Below are 25,041 nucleotides of genomic sequence, written 5' to 3' on the forward strand. Positions count from 1 at the left end.
CTGATGTAGGAGGGGGAGGTGGGTGGGGGGTCCCGGCCACAATCGCAGTTGGAAAAACAGACGGCGAGAAGCATTTGAAAATGACAGGGAGTTCAGTGATGGATTGATGGGAGAGACAGCGAAGTTTAAACTCGACGGTCACGAGGTGTGAAAACGGGAGGAACAAGTGAGAGCAGTTGAAGCTGGGATGTGTAATAAAAAGAAAGAAAAAAAGAAATAGAAATACAACGTCACGGAGAAAGAAAGAAAACACAGAATACGGAACAAAACCAGTGACTGAGGTAAATGAGTAAGCAGGAGCTCGACTGAGTCAGAGCTCAGCAGGGAAAATATTTAGAGTTCCACTCAGTCGTTCAAATCGAGAAACCTTCTCTCTCCCCTTTCTGTTCCCGTAAGATCACTGATGGGCATGTAGGGCTTTTGTTTTCTTCTTTTTCTTTCATAAAAAACAAACACAACGCTTCTACTTTTCGCTCACATCCGATGACACCGTTGCGTTGTCAGTGTTGAAACGGCGTGAAGCGTTTTTCTGCACCCGTGTGTGCGTTCAGAGCTTCTCAGGCTGGAGAAAGCAGGAGAATATAGAATGGCTGTATTTTTGCATTTAGTCCTCATGGATCGATGTTCAGAACGAGTAACAAGGTCACATGGGCACGAAGGACATGAAGGACATGAATGGCAAAGATTTCTTTTTTTCAAAACATGTTTTTCTTTCTTTACACCCTGTTCTTAAGCTGGGAGGGTCCTTAAGATGACTCATTTTCAGTAATGACTCATAATGCGCAACTCTTTTTGTATTTTTTGAAACAGCAGATTTTCCTTTTCCACATAAAAACACACTCCGGTTGCAGTGTGTTAATGTACTATTTATAGTCTAAGTAAAGTTAGAGTGCATTACAGGTAAATCACTGAAAGGCTATAGCAAGGGGCATGAGCCAGGTGTCATGATCTATAGTTTAACTTTAAACATTACTATACACCCTGAAAATCCTGCACCTCTGTACTTTTGAGTACTTATCTCTTCTGGTATGTCCTCATATTAGTCAGAGTTCCAATAAAACCAGTTGAGAACAAGTACAGTTCCAGATTTGGATTCACGGTAACGTGTCGACAAAGGCTGGGTAAATGGAAAGAAGAAGAAGAAGACGACGATGACGGCAGGGTGGCACAAACTGAGAGGGTGGGGGGGATTTTTGTGGTTGGGGCAAGAAAAAGGGGAAACCAGGAAGCGAAGAGTCTTTCGTTTTACTGTGAGAAGTACAGAAAAAAGGAAACGTTATTATCAGCGGTCACAGCAAGTGGAAATTTGATATGTTAAAAAAAAAAAAAAGAAATCTCTTGAAATTGTTCATTAACGACCGCCTTGTTCAGACTCAAAGCAATCAATACTGAAATAGTGAATAAAACTCAGGGAGTGAGTGGGACCCTGGATTTCATCAAGTGCTGCTGCAGGCTGTAACAGATTAACTCTTTTTTTTTTTATTCTTCATTGCACGGGACAGATTTTTTTTTTTTTTTTTTTTTTTTTTTTTTAAGTATTTTACCTAATTGTGAAAATAACAAATGTGTTTGATGGACTGAAGTGACCTCTGTCATATCCAATCCTCTCACACAAATATCTAAAGCTTTTTGTTTTTTTCAGACGCACCTTTTTGGTTCATTAAATGCTGGTTGAATCTAGGGTAACTAAAACTTAAGTTCCTTGGACTTTTACTTCCCCTAGATTCAAAAAGTTGTACAGTTTGAAATGTTTTTGCCTATTGCGAACACTAGTTTTGAGGTTTAAAAGCAAATAAAAATAAAAAAAGAAACAAAAAATGTTCAAAATGGGCTCATTTAGCCAACAGTAAATAATGCAGAATGTGCTTTTAAAAGTTTTTTTTTTGTCTTTTCCAGGTTGTTGAGGAGACAGGACCTAAACCAGAGCTGACGCAATAAAACAAGAGCCTGACCCTGCCTAAGACTCCTGACCCGGACCCAACAGTTCACACATCGAAAGAGATGCGACAGCCCCGGGCCGGAGGTAGCTGATGCTCCTGTCGGTGGAAGCCTTTTTTTTTTTTTAAACACAAGGCGAGCGAGCTGAACGTTTACTGCTCTGATGTTCGTGGACCTAAAGAAATGGAGGAATACTAGTTTGGGTCAGACGCCTGGTTTCTGTTTTCCATCACTTGGTTTTGGAGTACAGAGGGACCGTAGCCGAGCTGCGGGAGTGAATCAGTCTGGGTAATCAGAGTTGACGCTAGGGCTGGGAGTAAGCCATCATGCTTTTATAACCCGATGATCAACAGAGGTAAGACATTTGTTCAAATTCACTTACTTTCCATCACAATACGGTTAATTTAAACTCACTTGTATCCACAGCTTAAACCTTATTCCATAGAAATTAAATATTGTTCAATATTTTTTAGTTTAGTTTTTGTTACAAATTTGTTTTTTTCAACTTATACCATAAGCCTTATTTTTTTCTATTTTAAACTACTGAAGTCTATATAATTTAAGTGCAGTTTGAGGTATGCTTTTTTTTTTGGAAGTTTTTATCCCTCTAAGTTCTGGTTTTGTTCAAAGCTTTAAAACAATCACAGAACAACTTGGACTATTTATGAATAAAAGTAACAAGTTTGAAGTTTGCGAGGTTTGGCAGATTAACTCCAGCTGGTTTTGGGATGTTGATGCAGAGCTACAAAGCAATACAAACACTTTTTTTTTAAATCATCTTACTGTTGCAGGAAGTGACTGTGCATTGCCTCCAATGCAATAAGTGTGTTGCGTTTCAGCGTGGAGCTTTCTACATATTGTGCTGCTTGAATGATCAATTTTGACATTCAACAACAAAAAAAAAAAAAAAAAAAAAAAAACAAGAAAAAAGTCATTCTGTAGTGAAACAGTTGTCTCATAGCCAGACTTCTGCCTGCCCTTCCATCAGGTCCATTCTGGTGCTATCCAGTTCAGTAGATCTCATTAGCAGAGCTCATTAGTTCCTCCCAGTAAAATTAGACATAGCTTCTTGGTCGATTGGTTGGTTAACACAAAATGCTCTTAAATGTGCGAGTAATTGTTAATCAGTGTAACATTACCTGTGCCTTTTTCTTCTCTCTTTCTGTGTGTCAGTGGATTTAGTAAATAAACACACCTCCAAACTCTTACTTCGTCCTCAGAACTCTGTCAGTAACGCTTAAAGGGTCAATGAAGCATGTGAAATAAAAAAAACAACCAAACAAAAACACTTTGCTACTTTAATTGGTGGCCGTGAACCTGCAAAGTGAGGATTTTTTAATGCTCCTTAGTTAAATGTTAAGATGCATTTATAGCGTTTTCAGGGTTAATTTCTTTAAGTTGCCTTAATTAGTCGAGTTGCTATCGTTTCTCTTTCTTTCTTTTCTTCTTCTACATGCATTCACAAAAGCATAGACACGCAGGCAGGTGGATGCACTACAGGAAATGCAAATACGTACAGTTGAAGTTATTATGTAAGCGTAGGGGGAGCTGCAGTGGTTTGTGGTGGAAAGTGCACCATAATTATAGTGGAAGCTATTATTCCTGTTTAAATGCTGTTTGTTTGTGATTGGAAAGGAAGAACGATTTTCCGCAGAAATCTTTAAATGTGGTCCGATGATATGAAATGCCTTCATTTTGCTTCTACACGTGTGGGTGTGTGTGTTAGTTTCAGGCACTGAGCATGAGTTTTTATGCTAACTCTTATTTTGCTAAATTAGAGCCGATCCAACATTTTTGCCTAAAACTGAAGGTGTGCAGTGACGACACACCCAGTGGCTGAAATCAATTAAAAAGTATCGGTGGATTTATGAAATTATTAGTAATGTCGCATTTTATTTTAAAAAAGTAGTTTTTTCTGATGCTCATCTACAAGAATTCCGACTAATTCATTCAGTATTGTTGTTGTGCGTGATCACTTCATGGTATTATTTTGTGTTTCTGTTCAAACTTTCCATATTAAATCAAAGTTTTGGAGCGTTTTAGTGGATTATAGTCAAGATAAATTATTAGTACAAGTTACAGTAAGTGCTCCGCTTCTTTTGCACCCTTGAGTGCAAACACATGTGTGTCTATGATAGAGTGTGAGTTTGTATGTTTTTCATTATGTGGTCTTGTGGCTTTGCTTGGTGATGTTATTCAGTAGGGTGGATTGCTTTGAGCTGCTTGATGCTTTTAGACGTGGTTTGGATTGTGTGTGTCCAAATATGTCTGTCCATGTGAATGTACATGCCTTCAGATGTGGACTACAGATGTTCAGGGATGCACTCTTGTTTGCGCGTGTGCATCTTGCGGTATTGGATAGTCTTTCATATGCTTTCTTTTTTTTTTTTCATTCCGACTTGCTTTAAACTCAGGAATGTTGAGCAGAGATAATTCAGTCATTCCCACAAGACAGTTTGACAGTCTTGCAAACACACAAACATGCTTGTTGCTTAAATGTTCTGAAGTCTGTTTCCATGATGTTGTGGCCAATGAAGACGTTCTGCTCCACTGAGTCCTTGTTTCTTCTCTCTGCCTGTCTGTAGAACCTCGTTCTTTTTGCTTCATTCTCACCGTCTGTCTCTTTCACTCTTTTGCAGTCATCAAAAGTCACAACAGACTCGGGTTAGGAAGAAAACATGCCAAACTGCAAACGCCAACTACCTGTTCACCTGTTTGCACTAAATGGGTCATAGGACAGCCCGCAGTGCGTCTGATCATTTTGGGGTTTTTACATCTTTACAGTAAGGTGCGTTGCTCTGGGTTTCGCCCCATAACTTTGTTGTCGGTTTATCTTTGAGTTCAGGAGGGTGAGATTTATTCATCATATGAATGGCCTTAATACACACGCACAAAGCTGCATAAGCACATCGACACTGTAAGTCTGTCTTTTTGTTTGTTTCCCAAAATCTCAAAACAGCTAAAAGTTCTAATTATTTTCAATTAAAGACTATTAATTATGCAGGCAAAGATTTATAAAAAGGGTGTCACAGCATGCCGGGGCAATTAATGACTTAATTTGTTAGTTTGCTAATGATCGACTGGTTTAAAGGACACAGAATCAATCAAAGATCAAGATGGCAGATGTGTGTTTGACTCAGCCTGTTTGCTTCTGTCAGCTCTGTTTCTAACAAGAATAGAATATCGCCAGTGGAAATGGCTCTTTTTTTAATTTTTAATGGTTCGGCCAGTTTCAGAAATTGCACATCACAGTCTAAATCAGTGTGATATTACAAAAATAATTAGCTGGTCGTAGTCTCCAGTCTGGCTCAAGAATGGGCTGGTTATCATGTTCAAGGTGTACCACAGTTTTCAAAACCTGCAAAGATTTCTTTATAACACTGGGTTCCTGTGTATGGATGTTTTTATTTTTCCTGATTGATCAGAAACATGCAGTTTATGAATCCCTCAGGTTGCATGATGCATGAAGTAAAAGCTTTCTGTTTTGGCTGAATGAAAGGAACCACCTGAACAGATTTAAGTCTTTTTATTTAACTTTTGTTTGTGGTTATTTCCAACTAAAGCATTAATTACAGCTACATGTTAAGTGCATTATTCCACTACTAGAAATACAATAAAACTGTGACAATTAGCTTTTCTTATTGTAATACTTTTCTTATTGTGGTACTAAAAAAAGTACTAAAACCCCATGGTCACAGGTTGTGTTAAGAAAATATTGTATGATTATTTTATTTTATTTTTGTCTGAAAACCTTTCCAATCATTGTCAAAAGTTTATCCAAGTGAACAAAAACCCTGTCTGTTCAGAATAGATGAAATAGTTGAATGCATTAATTGTCTACATATCCAAGGACTCATCATTTTTATGCTCACTCTTAAAACTGGTCTGACCACTCCTTTGTGAAGTTGTTTTAAATTCTGTTTTTTAGGATTTGAACTGAAAAATGTCAAATCTGTCACCAACAGACCGGCTGACTTTGTTCATATTTATATTAAAGATTATATTCACCAAGTTGAACCAAATTTATCTTCTTGATTTCATTGATTTGTTAGCTGTTACAGTAGTACTTATTGTCTTGTTAATAATTCATTTTATAGTTTACAATTCGTTGAGTAAATGAACTTTAGGCGACTTGAACATAGGAAAAAATGTACCTGTACATTAACTGGAGTGAAAATATTAATGTATTTGTTTTGACTGAAAACAATCTTAGATGCTGTCCATATTTTTACACAAGCCTGTCAACAAACTGTTAAAAGTTCACCCTTGAACCTCCCACTGGTTTTACCTCCGCCGTCACGCTAGCAGACACAACAATCAGTTTTTCTGCTCCGTTCTTTTTTTTTCTTCAACAGCTTGAGAAGGATTTTCCTAAACTTCACCTGTTAGTGTGCTTAGTCTGTGGGGACAGCTTTTCCCTGCCAAAACCGAGTGACAATTATTAGGGTCTTGGTGTTTTTTTTCCAGCACTGGTTATGAAAGTGCCGCTTTTATGTTCCAACTTTCCTGTGGAAAAAGCCATTAATCAGATTAAGGCTGGTTCTCAGGCAAAAGCTCAAGAAACCTGGCGTTCTAAGCCTTTGCACACATTGGACATTAAGATTTCAAGCACATATTATACATGCTTACTCAGAACAGGCTCCTGTTTTTTTTTAAAAAAAAAAGTACATTAGTCCATTAGATTTCCATCACAACCGGCTCCTGTCTAACTGAATTTGTTCGGCGTATTTGGTCAGGGGGCAGTTGTGTACGCCACCTACCTGTTTGTGTTTGCACACATGCAACTTGCATGTATGCTCTTGTCTGGGTGTGCGCAGTCGTGGGCGTGTGCTTTTTTTTGTTAGGCTTGCTCAAAAACCTGTGTTGTAGCCAAGGGGACAAGTGTTAACAAGCTCTGTGCAGACTGTACTTATTTATTCCATATGCTGGTGATGTATACAGCTGTGCGCTGCCCCTGGTGCGTCTGGTAGGAAAATGGAATCACTCTGCAGTCGCTGCCTGCTAAGTCAGCTTGACTGGGGCTGCTCATGCTTAGAAAAAGGGTTCTGAAACGCAAGCTTTACTCATATTAAACACCTTTTTACCCGTGCATTAATCATTGCAATGGCATGCCTTTACTTTGCACTGATTGCACATTTGTCCTGTCTGATTATTACCAACTATCACCCTTCATCTGTACATCTTGACATCATAGAAAAAGCTAAAGAGTCTTGTTTCACATTTTGTATTCATCACAATCCCTACAGAGCTCAACATTGATGGAAGGGGTGGTGAGGGGAACTTAGGCTCAAGCTTTTGCTGCCAGGCCCAGAACCTGCCAGAACCAGAACCACTACACAGGATGATAAAGACAGCTTCCAGGCTGATGGCTAATGGTGGAGCCGCAGCTAGCAGCCAGAACAGCCAGTCACAGCGGCCAGGCTGCCTGGCAGTAGCACAACAACTTGCCAAAACAATAAGAACAGAGTAGCTGGAGGCGGTGAGATAGTTCCAATTGGTAGTTTGTTCTCATTCAGGTTCCCATCGGAGCCAAGACCAACCAAGTCAGTCACCATGATACACTGACTTTACAGTACATTGCTGTGTTTGTGTGTCTGTGCTGCCAGTGATGAGGGTGTTTGTTCAGAAACAAGGGCACATAAGTAGAATAAAATTACTAACAAGAATACAGGAAAAAGAAACATTTTTAGGAATATATGCCGTGTTTACATATAACATTCCAAACAATGTCTGTTGAAGCCTTAATTGCTAATTGTTTGCAGAAGGAAAGTTTCCACACTTCAGAGAGGACCTTTTAGTGCCTGTGTCCAAGCTATTTGTTTGTGACCAAAACACAAAAACAAGTGCTAATTACCATCTTGTATCTACAGATGAGTTTTAGGTGTGGCTGGAATGAATAATTGTGGCTTCTGTTCACTGTTTAGCTTCACCTATAGTGCTTCATAGACTTGATTAGTGGAGTTTTGTAGCAAACTGTAATAAGTTCTTAGTCCAGTCAACTTTAAAGTTGGAAATGCATTTGGAAAGAAGAACTTTGTACATAAATTTGATGTTAATTGAACTATATTTACACTTTCATGCTTTTGAAGTTTGATTAACTTGCATTTCTTTCATTTGTTTCAAGTTAATTAAATTTATTAGCTCGATTGGATAAAAAAACATTATCATTCACCTTTGTCTTTTGGCCTCAGGCAATACTAAATTGACAGGATCTGAAAGTGATTGTTATAGTGGTGTACTAACTTTGGTGTACAGGAAACATGTTATATTTAGGCAGCAGTATAAAGCACTGCAGTATATTATGTGCAGTCTCTTCTCTATTCATTTGAAAGGAAGTTTCCTTTTCAGCGAAATGAGTCAGTGCTCCCACTGCTCTCAATCATGGCATCATATCACCAGAACCCACTTATTTGGTCTTAACAAATCAATGCTGAGTAAGTCAACCTAAAATATTGGATGCTTCTGTCTCCAGCTGCTTTGACTCCCTCAGACAGTTTTGCCTGCAATAACAAACACTGTTGAATTTTAATCCTGAATCCTTTCAGGGCCAGTTGTCTGTAATGGAACATAAAGCGCTCTATATTGTTAAAAATGTTGGACGACCTGCTGCGTCTTTGACTGCTAAAGGAGAAAAGCAAAGTAAGAGATTGGCAGCAAATGGATTTAATGACTGTCTGCGAAATCGCAGCAGAGAAGGATTTTTTTCCCCCTTTTTTTTTAGTCAAAATGGTGACTGAAACGGTAAGAGAGATGACATTTACTTCAACTTATAGTACAAGACAGAACTAGTGGAACAACGCTGAATATAAATTCATGTTTCAATCTTAGGTTGAGCCAAAAGAGCCGTCTGAGCTTTATTTAGTCAAATTCTGCTCAGGTCTGGAGTGTGACTCAGCTTCAGGACTGCTGCCGTTTAAATTACCACAGTGAAATCTGACTCAACGCTCTGTGATTTCTGTGCAGGCTGATGCGCTTTTTTCAAATCTCAAGATAAATCTTGTGGTAAAACCGAGTGGCGCATACTTATTTTATTTGGCAGAGGTGTCCTCTTAGCTCTGATGTTTGTTTACTTTTTAACAGAGAAGGTAGAAACGCAGACATCTCAAATTGTCTGCTTTGATTACAGTTTTCTGTTGCACAAAGGTCACCGTGCTGCACTAATCAGCCTGCATCGTCTTTACCTATGAATTATCCTCTGTCACGCCATCAGACTGTAGAGGGTCTCAGCAAATTCCTGATCTTCCTTTTTATAGGAGTAATAACATTTATATGAAAGGCCTGTCTGTGTGTGTCTGTCTCTTACCAAAATATCTCATGAACCACTGGAAAAATTTGAAGAAAACTCGCAAAAAGTAATAATTGGATTGGCCAACCACTTTCAAAATGGCAGCCACAGCCGCATGACCTTACACAAAAAATGGCTGTATTTCAGTTAATTTAACCTAAAATTTGGTGCTGAAGTAGCTGAGACTCATCCCCAACACATATTCCAAGCACTAACAGAGTTCGCAAGATTTTTGTTGGATGTACATCTGCACCTGAATAACATTCAGAGTCGGTTTAATTTAAGATGGCGCCACAGCTAATCGACATTAGCCAACACAAGAAATGGTTATAGCTCAGTCAGTTTTACAGATATTGAGCTAAAATTTGATGTAGTAGCTGAGAGTTGTTCATAACACATGCTCTGAGCGGGACGTCTCATGAAGTCCAGTGAGAACGCATTTTGGGTGATATTCATTCCTTCAAGGACTGCTAGGCCTTAAATTCTCTCAGATTATGTGAACATATCAGACAGATGGTAATAACTAGACCATCTTGAGTTTACAATTATCCCGCACCTAAAAAGTCACTATATTAGCCGGCATAACTAGTCAAGATTTATTCTTCGGAGCTGAAGAGATCCAAGTTTTTTAGGACACCTGCCCCAGTTGCTTAATGGAAAAATTTTTTTACAACCACTCTGCTGGAATATTAAGTTGAATACCCACCTTTAGACTGAGGAAAACGACTAACCTTTAATGGATAAGTGCCCCAGAATGCCTAATGCTAAGCTTTTTTAGTGTGTGTGGTAATCTCTATAGCAGGTTCCTTGCCATTAGTGCACCACAGAACAAGGCAGCAATTCATTCAGCAGGTTTAACTGTCTGGTGTGTGTGTGTGTGTAAGTGTGTGTGTGTGCGAGAGTTTTCTAACTGTAGTCTGCGTGTTGTTTTTAGAGGGAATTGTTTCCGTACGCCTGTCTGCACCATATGGGCCAATGTGGGGGGAAAAAAACGGGCCTCTTTAGGGGTCTGTGTGTATGGGAATCCATATATATGTGTGAGCGAGTGAGGTTGTGTGTATTTTTGTGCAGCAGTCTGGATTGCCTAGAGTGAAGCTGTAATAACAAAAACGTCTTGAGAAAACGAGGAGAAAGACATCATAGGAGCAGTGATGTCTGTCCTCTTTCCTCCCACTCATGCTCACACATACATGCACCGTCACTGTTCTCTCCTCTGATTTTAATCATTCCCCCCCCTTGTCACATTTGCAATTGTTTCCTTTGTATTTTGTGACAAACCTAATGTGATGTTTTACTCTCTTGATCACTTTCTATTTTCCTCCCAATTATCACTTTTCTTTTTAGCAATTGCTTTTGCCGCTCTCTCGTCATTTAAATCCGTCTTGAGGGCAGAAAATTGTTTTCAACCTGATGAGAATAATCACTTCATTTTTTTCCCCCTCTCTCTTTCCTGTAATCACTTTCTTCTCTCCTTTTGTTTTTCATTTGTCTGTTTTGTTTTCACGTTGTCGTTTATTTTTCCTTTTTTCTAATTGGCCTAAACCTCTGAGCTGTGGTAATGACTTCTGAGGTTAACAAGCTTCTGCTAACAATCACTCACTCACATGTACACGCACACAAAAGCACAAAGTTGTGCGACCAAACACACACTCGCAAGCATCCCTAAGTAAGCAGGTGTGTACACACAATTCATGGAAGATGATTACTAAAAATTAAACTCATAGAAGGAAGCATGCACACAAAAGCAACACACACCCTTGTGAAGATTTGCCTACAATAAACCTCCTAAAATCAGCTAGCTCTCACATTTGATTTATGATGTTTAGCACAGTTTTAGTTTGTGTTTTGGAGTTCTATCTTAAAGGGATAGTTTAGAACCTCTGATGAGGGGTTCTGCACAAATGATATCTTAAGGTAGCATTTCACTGGGCTGCGACTGTTGGAGGCTAGTTGGTGATTCAAACGTGACTGAAAGTTGCAGGAAAATTAGTAATTTTTAGTTGCAGTGTCACTGAAATCTGAGTGTTTGTGACCAAGTGAACAACGAACCACGTGGCTGCCTTTTTAGTAGTCAGTTTTTGAAAACCACAGCTTATTGTTGTGTGCATGTCTTCCAAAATTGTGTTTTAGACCATGTGCATTATTTTGTTGCTCATCTCTTCCCACATCATGACCACCTGAGCCCACTTTGTACCCACCTTAGCAGCCGCCCCAGTGTTTTAGATTTATCCTACTGGAGTAGACTTTTGACATATGTATGTAGACAAAATTGTGTGATTCTGCATCAACGACAATGGTTTTTAAAATAGCATTTGCACAAACCACAATGGAAATTATTCTTTATTGTTGTTGGTCTTGGCCTCGCTCAGTGAATCAAGTCAAAATTAAACTCAGTCACAGAACTATCTGCAAGAGGTAAGATGTTTCTGCAAAATCCCACTTTAAAACATCTGAACTGACCCTTTAAGTTTCTTTCTTAAAATCAAAGAATCACATTTCAGTGCATAAAGTGTGCTTTCTTGTCAAACATGTAAGGAAGTGAACATCCGTCATCTGGGTGTGCATGCATTTAAATGTTGATAATACCCCCTGAGGATTGGGGTAATATGTGGTTTTTGTAAATTTGAGATTACAGAAAATTAAAGCGTATGCCCGGTCTGAAGATAAGTTGCAGAATTGGATAGTAGTCCATTTAGAAATAAAAGTATTCTGATACAGGTCAACCTTTGGTTTATTCAATAAAACCACTGAATACAGAAACTCTTCAGTGTTTGAATCCATAGTTTCTCACTTGAAACACTTTGGAAAATAAAGCTTTTGGTTTCTGTGAATACTAACTTGTAAGTAAATGTTATATTTCTTCTTAAAGTGAAGGCTGAAGAGGCCAAAGTACACAGGTGCCTAAAACATCACCTTCAGTCTCTTTTTTTCTGACTTTGTGCATTCACCAACAGATTAAAGCGTTTGGGGAGCATAGCTTTGAGATGCTAAATTCCACTAAGCCTTATTGATGACTGGAATCTGACTTGAGTCCTGTCTGCGGTGTGCTAGTTCTCCTGGTGTGAACTCAGCTTTAATCTCCTCTCCTCTTTCTTTCTTCCTTTCTGGTATCTTGATATGGTCTGTGTTTCTGCCGTGACTTCTAAACATTTACATTTCTGCTTTCAAGTGCTGTTTATATATGGCTCTTATCTGCTATCTAACACACACACACACTGAGACAGGGACAGACAGTGAATCAAATCTTCAGTCGTCCCGACAGCAACACTGTTGCTATGTCCATAATAGGACAGGAGGCGAGGGAAAGCATAAGGCAGACGGAGAAGAGAAGAGTGCCACATAGACAGAAGGAGGGGGAGGCAGATAATTTGCCACCAGAGTGTTTTGCGGTGAGGTGAGGCGTGGAACTTTGGTGACTTTAGCTCACAGGCTTTTTTGTGGTGTTCCACTGATTCTCAGTAGGGAAATTTCTCTTTTCATCTCTCTCCCCCCCCTCTTCAGATTGCTGCCCCTGTTACAGAACAGCACCCCAGAGACTGGTAGAGATTTGATGTCTTGCACAAGGATACTTTAGTGGAGACAGCTTTTCACTCAGAGCTGGGATGCTTTGATTCACCGTGTCACCTTACCTCGCTACCCTGTGCACACTTGAGCGTTTATCTTGATAAACTCTTGACAAATTTCTTGTGTGGCAAAACCTCTGGGACCAGAAGGTCCAGTCTCATCTTTACTCAACATGGAGGGACTGTTAAGTCAACTGGGCTGTATGATATTCCTTCAAAGGCTGAAGATCCAAAATATTGCTCAGTTTCTTCAGAAAATGGATAAATACTCTGAAGCAAACTGCCACTTTTTATCACTGAAAACTGTGAATTGTGGTTTGGCCCATAGCTCAGACTAAATAAGTCATTTGAAGAAGGTACTTTGGAGCTTAGGAAGCTGCAAAAGCTTTTGTTTTTCTTTACAGCTTTTGATTTTTCTAATTTTTTTGACATTTTGCAAGTAAACATGGATTTATAGACCAAGAATAACGGTCCGGGTCCTAAAGATGTCACGATGAGAAGCTTTTCCGTCCAGTGGAACATGACTAAAGCACACAGGAGTCCATCTTGTTTACCCTGTTCACCACAGCAGCCGCTGGCCTACGAATGGGCAGTGTGCTTACATTTCCCTTGCAAGATTGCCCCTTCTTTGAGACACATCACCCTCCCAGGTTTGGCATGACAACACTGCTGGCTTGATATCTGTCAAATTGGCTAATGAGCTCCTACTATTTTCAGAAAAATTTATTTGAAAGCAAGGCAAGAGAAAAAAAAAAAGTTAATTTTTTGCAGGGATTAGAAATATCAAAGCCTACAAGTTCCCATTTAATAGGATCAGTTGGTGACAATGTATTTAGAATTACCTCCATTTGACAGCATTAATCCGTTTTCTTTTGTTGGGGATAGTTAATTTTTTTGTGGCAGGGAGATGTGCCGTGAATGGCAGGATGATGGATAAACAGTAGGCTTGTGAAGAAAGACAGTGAGTGATAGAAAGTCTTGTAAAAGAAGAATTATGGTAGCGAGAATATAAAGGGGTGATGCTCAGAGAGAGATTGAGGGAGGAAATGACACATAGGTGGAAAGAATCTCATCCCTCCTCCTGTCTCATGCTCACCTCGTTTTTCCCTGCACACTTTCACACACTCGCTCACACACTCATTATAATTGAACAGTACTTGAACATTTCTTATCTGCATATCTGTCCAAAGGGGTTCAAAGTGAAGAATTAGAATTCTTGGAATTCTAATTCCAAGAATTAGAATTCTTGCGTGCAGACATGCATGTGCCATGTGATTCTTATCAAACTGACTCATAGCTGCTTTTAAGGCAATGAATTTACAACTCATCTTCTTTCTTTCTTTCTTTCTGCCCATCTCCTCCTTTTCCGGGTGTCTTTCTAAGTCTCTCGTTCCGTGCCTCTCGCTTTATTGGTCTCCGTGCGTTTCTTCAAAATCTAGTGAAATAAACTGTCAGTTTTTATTTGTTTTATTGTTTCTGAAAAACCAAAAGAAATTTTTTTTAAGCTTTTGAAAAGTCTCAAAAGATAAAACGCACACAGGCACCTTTTCCTTTAATTGGTTCAGAGCAAATAAACACGACTGGATGGTGCTGTCAGAAGGTGGCAATCTCGGCCGGGTTAGGCGGTCTGTGGTCACTAACCAAGAACAAAATCTCAAAGAAAATGAAACATTCAAAATAGTCTGCATCAGCCAAAAGGAAAATGGAAAATTGTACTCTGAATTTTTTAAAATTCTTTTTATACTTTGGTGCTGGATATCAATCTAGAACTTGAATATTCTTTTAGTCAGTTTTATAGTTGGTCTGTTTTAAAAAAGTTGCAGTTTTTCATCCGCATGCCTAGCATCACAAAACCATTAAGTGATAGCAGCACCATTTGTCACACCCACTCACCAACTCAACTCTGTGACTACTTCCATTGGTGGGTCAGAGAAGCAGCAGCTGCACATTGACTTTAATTGCCCTCATGCCACCTTGGTCGTAAACAAGTCACTTTGTAGTGATGGGGGAAGATAATCTTAGGCTCGGCTTGGAAGTGTTTGTGAAAGGGCCTATTGTTCAAAGCTTGGTAATGAGCTGATTTGACTTAGGATGTGCTAATCTCAAAGATGTACACATTAGTTGATAAACTGATTTAACCTTTTTATGAGGCAGTCTCCAAGGACAAACTGTTCTAACTTGCCAAGTATTTGCAGTAATCTTAGTTATGTGTGCCTTCAGGTTGTTGAATATTTCTAAGTGTTGTGGTTTGTTGTTGTTGTTTTTTTTTTATTCAAGCACAATGGTGCATTTACGGTCATAATAGCACATGTTCATAATGTTTATACCACAAAACAGGCTGTAGTCACTGAAGGCAAGGGAAACAGCCCAAAGGCAGTTACTGCACATTCACAGTATGTTGTAGCTTGGGCTCATTTTCCTATTGACGCTTATATCTAGTTAACATTTAAGAGTAGTCTTTTTGTGGTTTGACCCAGGCACCGTGAAGCATTGACTTATGCAAAGTTGATAGTTTCAGATGGCAATTGCAGTAAAAGCTGCACACAGAAATGCATTTCACCGCTCACCAAGGCTGTGTTGTATGTTTTTTTTTTGTTTTTTTTTTCACGCTATTCATCAGCAGAATAGATCAGACAGAGATTAGAAGAAAGAATAAAAAGAGATGAAAAGAAGGGCAGGACGAAAGGGAGGGGTTGGATATAAAATGAGAGATGAAAGGATTTAAGGTGTAGTATCAGTTAGATAGGTTTAAGCTCTTAACTCTGTGTGAATGCGCGTCTGCGCATGAAATCATGCTTGTGTATGTGGATTTTTTGATGGGTGTACCAGCAGTTAGATGGGTGTGAAACAGTACATACCTTTGTCCTTATTACTCATCCGCACCTGAATCTCTTTAAATCTTTGACCTATTTAAAGTCTCCTGATCTAGATGGAAGATTGCATGATTTATCCTCACCGCATACTTGAAAGAGGCTGATCTGACAGTTCTGACAGAACAAGTGAGATGGGGTGTGTTAACTAAGCCACGTCATTAAGTCGAGGCCCGATAATAGGGAACCCAAGCTCAGTGTTCCACCCCTCATAAAACACACCTCCTAGGTGTCATCAAGAATTTTGGTAGCGTCTTTGAAGATCATTTCCATAAATATACTGATTTACAAGGTTACATCTGCTATTTCAGTTTGGGCTTTTGCTAACACATTTTTATGTTTTTTATTAAGTAAGCTAAAAGTAGATGCATGGTGATACTGAGTGTTTAGCTATAAAACCTTTTTAGAGGTGTGCCTACAGTCAGTTGTTGGACTTATCACAAAGCTGTATCTATGTTTAGCAGCAGTGATTGTGCTTGGTGAACATGTTGCATGCTTTCTACAATCCGGGTATAATGTTTCTGCCCTCAGGGTCGCACTATGATAAATAGCAGGCTAAAATCAAAGTGAATTTCCACAGCAGGTATTTACAAGGCCCTCTGTTTACATGGCATTACTTTCTCTTATTTAAGTTATTATCCAAAGTGCATTGCTGATGGGGTGCTGGCGCCTGGTCCACAATACGCGATTAATGGTCGATGCCACTCTGTCGATATTTCAGTCAGAAGACTCGTGTCAAGACGGCCCTCCTTGAATAATTGCCACCTTCATCCTGCTCGCAAAGCATCTGCTCCTCGCCCCTCCATAAAATCATCCAGAGAATCCTGAGACGGATAGTCACAGCAGATCGATTTCAGTTAATCATGTTGAGAATGCAGAATTAGATCAAATCGAGTACATCAGAGCCACCTGGGGTGTGTGTGCAAGCTGTGCAACTTGTTTTAAAGGCTGACGTTACCAAGTCATTTTGGGCCAACTTGAACAATATGTACCTGATCTACGAGACAAGTTAGATGACAAGTATTATTGACTAATATGGGAGTTGCTTTAGTCATTTAAATAAAAAGAACATGTCATGCCCATCTGTTCATCTATTATGATTGCCTTATTCTGTTCAGGGACTTGTGGATTGAAGACTAGCCAAAGTTGGACAAAAGGATGAGGTAGACACCTAAACAGACCGGAAGCTTGTTTGTCACAGGGCTAACATGTATAGCTGTTCATGCAAACACTCTAACTGCAAGTTAAAAAATTATTAAACCATCTAACATAAAGGCCTTAAGCCTGTTTAAGCCTGAAGAAACTACACATAAACATGCAAACCTGACACAAATGGCCCCTCCAGCTTTGCTTGAGGTGACACTTAGAGGACATTTTATTGCTGCTTGATGATGTGTAGAGGTGTCAGACTGTTTAGGCTCTCACAGGTAAAACCCACTCCATCCCAGGGCTTTGGGAAGAGTGATAACTCTCATTGTTGATCAACCTAATGTCTCCTGCTAATATATATTTTTTTTCACGTAGACAACCAGAAAACTGCTTTACATTGTATTTACATGCAAGCAGAGTTCTTGGTTCTGCAGGACGACTGCACTGCAGATTTCATTAACAGCTTCCCTTCATGATGAGCATGAAGGCTAAGTCTTCTAAAATGAAAGGAAAGGTATTTATTTCTGATAATATCCAAAGCCCATTTGTGCCAAATCTTTAAAATAAAACAACAACAACAACTTTCAACTGAAGCTGAAGATGTCTCTCTTTGGGTATGGTTGTTGGTGTGTTAAGGAGGTCTTATCTTAAATATTGATGTCACAACGATCTGCAACTTCCCCCTAGTAACAGGAAAGCTCGCCGTCTGTGTGTTTTACAGATGTTTGCGTGTGTGTGGGTGTGTACTTCTCTCATTTGTGCCAGCCATTAAATGTTAAACACTTGGTCTCAGTAAGTCAGCTCAATGCAACAGGTTAGGGTTTGGAAGAGAGTCCATATAGTTTTGGCAAATCTCCAGGATATTCGGGTTAGTTCAAGGTCTTGTGCACTGAGTTGTTCAGAACCAAAACTTCTGACCTTTTCTGTCACTGTATTTAACAGCAACAAAGTCGCAGGTTTAACGTAAAATGTCTTAAGTTGTTCCTGGGTAAAGCAGAAGAGTTTTTTTTTTTAAATTTCATGAAGCGTCCACACTCCTACAAACCAAAGACGGCCTGTAATTTCAAAGAAGACATGTTAGACATTTTAACCTCATTTTACAATTTTTTTTTTGTTCTTCTCTGACTTGTAAAAGCTTAAAGCTTCAGATGTTGTCTTTTAGCCCCAAATGCTGTAAAGTCATTGTCTGCATTTTTGGGCGTCTGATGTATGTTTTTCATTCCACTGCTGGCATTAACACTTTAACCGTAATTGTTCAGCCTTGTAGTTCTTTTAAAACCCGTTTCTTTTCATGGCTTGGCAAGCTGACAGTTTTGTTTACTCCATTTGTTGTAAAGATTTGATTATTTTAATACTAAGTGGACTTTTCTTGTAATTAGTAGTTGATATTAGCGTTTTGTACAGCTACAATCCCTTTGGGCAGGTTTCATAGCGTTGTGGTTTTTGTCTATGTACATCTGTTGGCTGTGTGTGTGTGTTTCTGTCAGTTGTTATGCAGGATAGAGGAAATGAAAGCTCAGACTTAGCCTCAAGGTGATCTAAACTGTCCTAATGTCCTTCATGTGTTTGTATGTCGGTGTGCGAAAATGTGTGTATCTGCCCTCATAAAGCAAGTGTGTGAGAAAGTATGTGAGTTAATACTGGAAATGAGCAAAAAATACACTCATCCTCTTTTGTTATTTATCTGCATAGCACTCAAGCACTTTAACTCTCATACACACTCACGCACGAGCTCGTAACCATACACACTCTGTCAGGAAGTGATTGAATCTCAGCTTTAATTGTGAAATATTGGGCAAAACTACCACCTACTTCCTCTTTCTGTTATGAACACTTGCCTCTGTGTTTTTCTTCAGCTCGTGTCTATTTGCAGAGTGTACGTATAGTTTTGTACAGTTTTGAACAACTTCTCAAACTACCAATGCTACAACTTTAAATATAGCATGGATTTTCTATTGTTTATTACTTTTATCTACCACATTCTGGTATTTATTAACTAAAGAAAATATATTCTTTGGTTAAAAGGAGTTTCACCTACATGCAACTACACCTTTTAGTTGCTGTTCACACAGTCTTCCATTTTGTTTGAGTGAGACCCAGTTTTAGTGTGTGTTTAATTTTCTTGTTGTCCTCAGCAACCCCTAAAGCTCTAATCACAGGAAGTTCAGAGGAAGTTATCTGGTCTCAGTTACACACACACACACACCCACCTACTCACACACACCACTCATATGCCTGCTTCCACCCATGCTTTCACACTCGTTGGGGAAATGATCACGGGGAGAGAATAAAAGAGTGAAGAGCACTGAAAAAAAGTGGGGGGAGACGGTGTTCAGGTGTGATAGTCTTCTTCTTCTTCCTTTTTTTTTTTTTTTAACACTGCCCCACGTGGCACCCTCTCTCCTCTGTCAAGTGTGAGAAGCCTGCTTGTTCCTACACCCGCGTGTCTCACTCTTTCATCTTTTTTTTTTGGCTCTGTCCCACTGTTTGAAGGATCTGCCACTCACCAGCCGGCTAAGACGGTGCATTTCATTCATTCGCCGCTCTCTGGTCCAAGATGATACCTTGAAAGCCTCGTTGAGGAGACTTTTGAACTGGTGTGAGGAAAACCTGGTTAACAAAGCTGGATTTCTGCTCAAGTGACCTGCTTTTGTAGATTTGGGGATGGTTCAGATCATTTTAAGCGGGGTTCTGTGGAAAAGATTTGAACAATCATTCTTACCTGTTGCAAATAGCTCTGTGATGCTGCCGGCTTGAAACAACTTAGGTCTCAAAATGTTTTTTTATAGCAGTGCTATTTTATAACATTTGCATTTGGAACAATCTGCTTGCAGTTGCTTGTTGCACTCGCTAATAACCACAGAATTTTATATAAATAATGACACAATGTAAAACTGACGATGTAAAGGTTTATAAAATAGTTCTTGCATGAACTGCTGTGGCGTTTCAGAGATTTGAGTTGTTTTAAGAAGGCAGCAGTCGACTTTAGTCTTGGCCCTGCTCCGACTAGCCATTAGCTCATCTATCCAGTCAGAATAAAACTTTATGTTCTCCAAACTGATGCCCTTCAAGGAAATTCAAAACCTTTTCACAGAACCCCACTCCCAGAGATCTAAACTATCCCTTTTAGCTGGGTTTAGCTGTGATTTCCCACTGACCCATGACAAAGACTGAAGCAGCAACGTTATCAGTTACAGCCGTGTGATGGGAAATAAAAAAACACCCTAATCCTCTCAGTAAGTCGGTATCTCCAGCTCAGTTGCAGTTGTGTGGAGGGAAAGCCCACACCACAGGTATAAATGACATCATTTCGGAGCGGTTTTGAAGCAGTGTGTCGAGCCTCCGTCGTGTTTGGCGCTGAACGGTTTCTGTTTGACTCTTTCTGATGGTTTCGTTGTAAATCAGTATCAACGTGACGCCATCTTTCTGTCTGCGATCACAAACACAGACAGCCTCTGCCGAACCAGTGAGACATGTCGTGTTACTACCAAAACCTTTCCGGGGGTTAGACCGAATGGGACTGTTGTTTGTCCATAAATATGAGTAATGTATTGTTTAACCAAGGACTCAAAATGTTTTGAGTCCTTGGTTATAAAAAGGGCTTTAAAATCAAGTCTTTTGTCCAATTTTTTTTAGGATTTGTGGGAATCTTTTCAATTTTTGAGCAAACACTCTTTGATGATTTCTTCTGTATTATTTTTATTTGTGTGTATTCTCTGTATCTCTGTATACTGTCAGTGTTTACTTTGGTGTTAAGGCTGTGATTTATTACTTTTATCTTGGTGTGGAAAAAAAAAATCGTTTTAAGTTTCAAGAGTTCAGTTTTTTTATCACCAGTAAAACATTCTGTTTTATTGTTTATTCACTTCCCTGTAGTGTTTGCTGTAAATTTCCAACTGGAGATGGAGGGCTTTTTTGGCGCTCGACGCAAAAATAAACCTTTGGAGTGAGAATGTCTCGCCAACGATTTTAGAGCCTAATGATGGAGACAGTATTATTTTTAGCTTTAGGAAGATGATGACGCAGCTGATAGCAACGGGCATTTTAAGCAAGCAAAATTTTCAAATTTGGTTGGTAATTAGATTTTTCTGCAAATATCTTGTCTAACTCAAAGAGCTGGACCTCTTCTAAGTGACAAACTGAAATAAATAAATAAAATGGTAGATTTAAAATTACAGTTATAGTCTGATTCAGTTTCAGTCTGGAAATTAAAATTGAGATCTGATTTTTTTTTTTTTTTTATTTGAGGCCAAGAGTCATTCAGGCTATTTGAAACTAACTTGAAGTCGTATTTTTGTTCTAGTTTTAAATCAGATGAATACAAATGACTTTTTTCCTTTTAAATCTAACTGATAAACACAAACAGTAGGACTAACCTTTAAATGTAGTTTTGCTGTTATACTTCTTTTCTTTAATTGCACACACGGCCACACTCAAACTGGGTCTCGTTACGTTTTTCTCTTTAATTACAAATGTGCACAGTTTGGTGAGGAGTTATTGATGTTTATTAAGATCAATTCCTGCTGGAGGGCTGTGCGAGTATGTCTATTTTTGTTGCTTCCTGCATTATAGAAGATTTGTTGTGCAATGTTTTTCTTTACTGACGCTTTCCATCTCAGTGAAGCACTTTCTTGTTAAGACAAACCCATAAAGCTCAGTTCTATGTGTTGGCATGTGTTTTCCCTTTATGTCCGTTTTTGTCTCTCTCGTTGCCAGACTATGTCTTCTGGCAGCCAGTTAACAATAATTAATTACACACACTCCTGGCAGTCTGGTTGTGTGTGTTTTATGTGCATGTCTGAGCTGTTCCTCTTGCGACAGCTGTTTGATTTATTGCTAAGTGAATAAATTAGATTTTACACACAGAAACACACAATATAGATTGCCGCTTGCCACAATTTGCCCATCTCAAAAATGATTACTGTGACATCATCACTGATTATGAGAGAGACGCAGAAAGGGAGCCAATTTTAAAGGAACGATCTTAGACGTGACCACACACACATGGTATGTTCTCCACACACACAGACAGAATATGCTCTGAGGACCATAGCAGGGGAGCTATGTCTGTATCTTTGTGTGTGTTCAAAGTTAAAATCCAGACAGCCATTCCAGGGGCCAGACTATTGAGTCTTATAAACTCTCAGGTCACAGATTATTAAATAGCAGAGGAGATATACAGTCTTTTCCTTTTGTGTGTGTGCGTGTGTGTGTTTTCTATTTTGTTATTTCACTTAAGCATCTAAAATTGCCAGAAGACCCAGATATTTGAAGATATATGAAAATAGACCTCCTAGTGTCCAAAGTTGGGTATATAATTGATTAGATTTATGCGTGTGTGTAGTATTAAGCTTTGTGTGCATATTGGTGGAAATACGGATGTATTTTGACATCATTTTACTTTTAGTATCGTTTACTTTAAGTATCATCGATTTGGAGCTGAACCAGCAACGTCTCGGGTGATATTTATGGCCCGCCACTGAAGGAGAAAGGTGATAATGTTATCTGTCTGTATGCGTTCCTTTGTTTGTAGCGTTAGCAAAATATCTCATGAACCAGTGGATGGATTTTAATCTCAGAAACTAATCATCGGGCGTACATCTACAACAGATTAACTTTAGGAGTCAACCCCATTTAAAATGGCCACCACAGCTGAGCATCCCTACCAAACCCCGAAATGGCTATACTTTAGCCAATTTTAAGCTAAACTTTAGTGTGTTAGTAGCTGAGAGTCATTCCCAACACATACTCCATTCACTAATCGATCATGCAAGATCTGTTTTTCAAACTTTGCCATCAACTGTTGAAGTCAACTGTGTCTGTCTGTTAGCAAAACATCTCATGAATCACTGGACAGGAAGTAATCATTGGGTGAACAGGTACAACAGTCTTTCATCCTCTACTTTTTAAAATGAAATCCTAACTGGCTACCTTCAAGATCTTTGACTCAACTAAATATAAACTGTTCTAAATTCCTACAAGTTCCTTCAGAAGAACCGAGTGACCTGTTTTTGCAGTCCTCTCACCCACCCGTGGACTGACCCACACTCTTCAAAATAAAGTTTTATAGCCCGTGATGTATTCTTGTTACGCTTTCATGTTTACCTTTGCTGGTGAAAACAGCGTGCTCGTGTCCCGCTGAGCGGGGCACAGTGTGACGTAATTCCTTGTTGAGTTGGATTCCTGTCACTTGTAACGTTCACTGTTTAAGTTATTGTACGTGGTGTTAATTGAGTGTGAAAGCACAAATCCAGACTGCTACAGTTCAGTTGGTGGTCCAGTTAAAGATATTTGTTGTGAAGGGTTATCTCTTTTCTTGGTTGGTTTTGAGGAGCTCTTGAACAACAGTTTGAATCCCCAAAAGGCTCAGGTGATAATTATAAGCGCAGCAGCACAGGTTTATTTGATGCTAAATTATGAACTGATAACACTTATGTATATTTTTTTCTTTTCTTGGTTACTTCTCAAAATTTAGGTAGATTACCTTTGACCTTAGCTTAGTAGTCAACTCGCTCAAACTCCTGAGCCAAAGTAGTTATATGAATGGGTCCAACACAGGTCATATGTGCTTTCCTACACCTGAGACATGTGTTTCTGCTCTTCAAACACTAGCATATGTTAAAGCTAAGATTAAAATATTCAAAGCAGTGCAACTTCATGTAGTCTAAGTTTCTTTGACCTTTCACTTTGATGAGAATCAGCAAACATGTTGGTTCTTTTTTATGGTTTCACGATCATTGAAGTCAACGTTGTTCTCAGAGTAGCAGAAGACTGAGGAGTGAACAGTTTGAACTTGGGCTGTGAAAATGTTTTTGTGAGTTTTACGGATCTACGCTAAAATTGAATCCCTGAACAGCTGAGTGAGTTCAGTTTGTATGAATAATCCAACACGGACCAAGAGTTCTTACAAGGTTTAAAATGTTAAAACTAAAGTCAATACTGATACTGTTTTAATGTAAGAAGTTGAAAAGTATTGAATTAACTACTCCAGACTAACTTTTCTTTACTCGAAGCACATAATTATGTGTCACCTGGAAGAGACAAACACATCCCTGCTGGCATTGACACAAATAAGCATCACATTTTTAGAATCAATTAAAATCTGACTTTATCTTAGGCAACCCTGTTTAGAGCAGACAAAACTCTAGATGTCATGGTCTGAGTTTATTCCATCTTTTTAAACATGTAGTTATTTATTCAATAGTTAGTGTGATTGCAAAAAGCGTGTGTGCTTTAAATGGTTATTTTTTTATCCTTTTCGAGCAGAAACAGAAAACATAGCTTTTCAATATGATTAAACTTTTCAAACAGTGCTGAAGCTTTAATTATCATGCTGTAAGGTGTTCTCCAATGCGACAAAAACAAAACAAAACTAGACCAAATGAACAGTCAAACAAATCCTCATGTTTTACCTTATCTGAAGGCGAAGTCCACAGACCCGTGTAGCCACACAAAGAACCAAAGATTTTTCCATAACAATGAAATATTGTCAGTAAAGTTTGAACAGCGCTTTATGTATTTATTTATTTATTTATTTGTTTGTCAGATGCCTTTGAATATGTAATCATGTGTCAAAATAATTACGAGAAAGCACCTGAGGGTAAGTCACACTCGACATGGACACAATCTGCTGCTATCAGATTAATGGAAAACTCCACAAGTTTGGAAACGCCTTAACCAGTTGAGCGTGCAAGCACATATCTTGCACATGTTCAGAGAACACCAGAAGAAAAGGGCGAGGGGGGAGGGAGGGAGGGAGGTTGAGGAGAAGAAGACAGCCGTGAGGGAGGAAAACGAAGAAGAGATTAATTGAGAGAGTGCAAGATGAAAGATGGACAGATAGAGGATCGGCGAGGAGCGAGGTGTGTTCATGTGTGTGTCAGAGAGCCATTAAGAGAGCGAGGAGAAAGAGGGAGGGAGGCTCATAATGAGAGAACGCTATTGAAATATGAACGTCTGATTAAGTTTGACATTTAAGATGACATATTTTGCATGCTGTTAGCCCATTACAAATGAGTCCTACACTCTTGGAAAGTGTGCCTGCACGTGAGTCAGTGTGTGTGTATGTGTGGGATTTGCTTGATGCATGGCAGAAAAGAATTGGGCCCGTGGTTAAGAGCATATGATGTGTGTGTGTGTGTGTGTTAGAATTCTGGCACTGATTAGGGGCCTACTAGTCAACAGAAAGCTTCTCGTCTTAAAATGGCAGGTGGACTTTTTCCTCCTTCTGTTTCTC

General features: G+C 39.1%; 1 protein-coding gene across 5 annotated transcripts in view; it reads left to right on the forward strand.

Annotated features, from left to right (window-relative positions):
- The window catches only part of trps1 (trichorhinophalangeal syndrome I), a 104,727-nt gene that overhangs the window by 16,537 nt on the left and 63,149 nt on the right, over positions 1-25,041 (forward strand). For all 5 annotated transcript variants that reach the window (XM_025007492.2, XM_025007498.2, XM_025007490.2 and 2 more), the window contains exon 2: positions 1,897-2,293. In XM_025007492.2, coding sequence (XP_024863260.1) covers positions 2,281-2,293 — 13 coding nt within the window. In that variant the 5' untranslated portion in view covers positions 1,897-2,280. The remainder of the gene's footprint in view (positions 1-1,896; positions 2,294-25,041) is intronic.

The sequence above is a fragment of the Kryptolebias marmoratus genome, linkage group LG5 (genome assembly GCF_001649575.2).
Source record: "Kryptolebias marmoratus isolate JLee-2015 linkage group LG5, ASM164957v2, whole genome shotgun sequence".
NCBI classification, from domain to species: domain Eukaryota; kingdom Metazoa; phylum Chordata; class Actinopteri; order Cyprinodontiformes; family Rivulidae; genus Kryptolebias; species Kryptolebias marmoratus.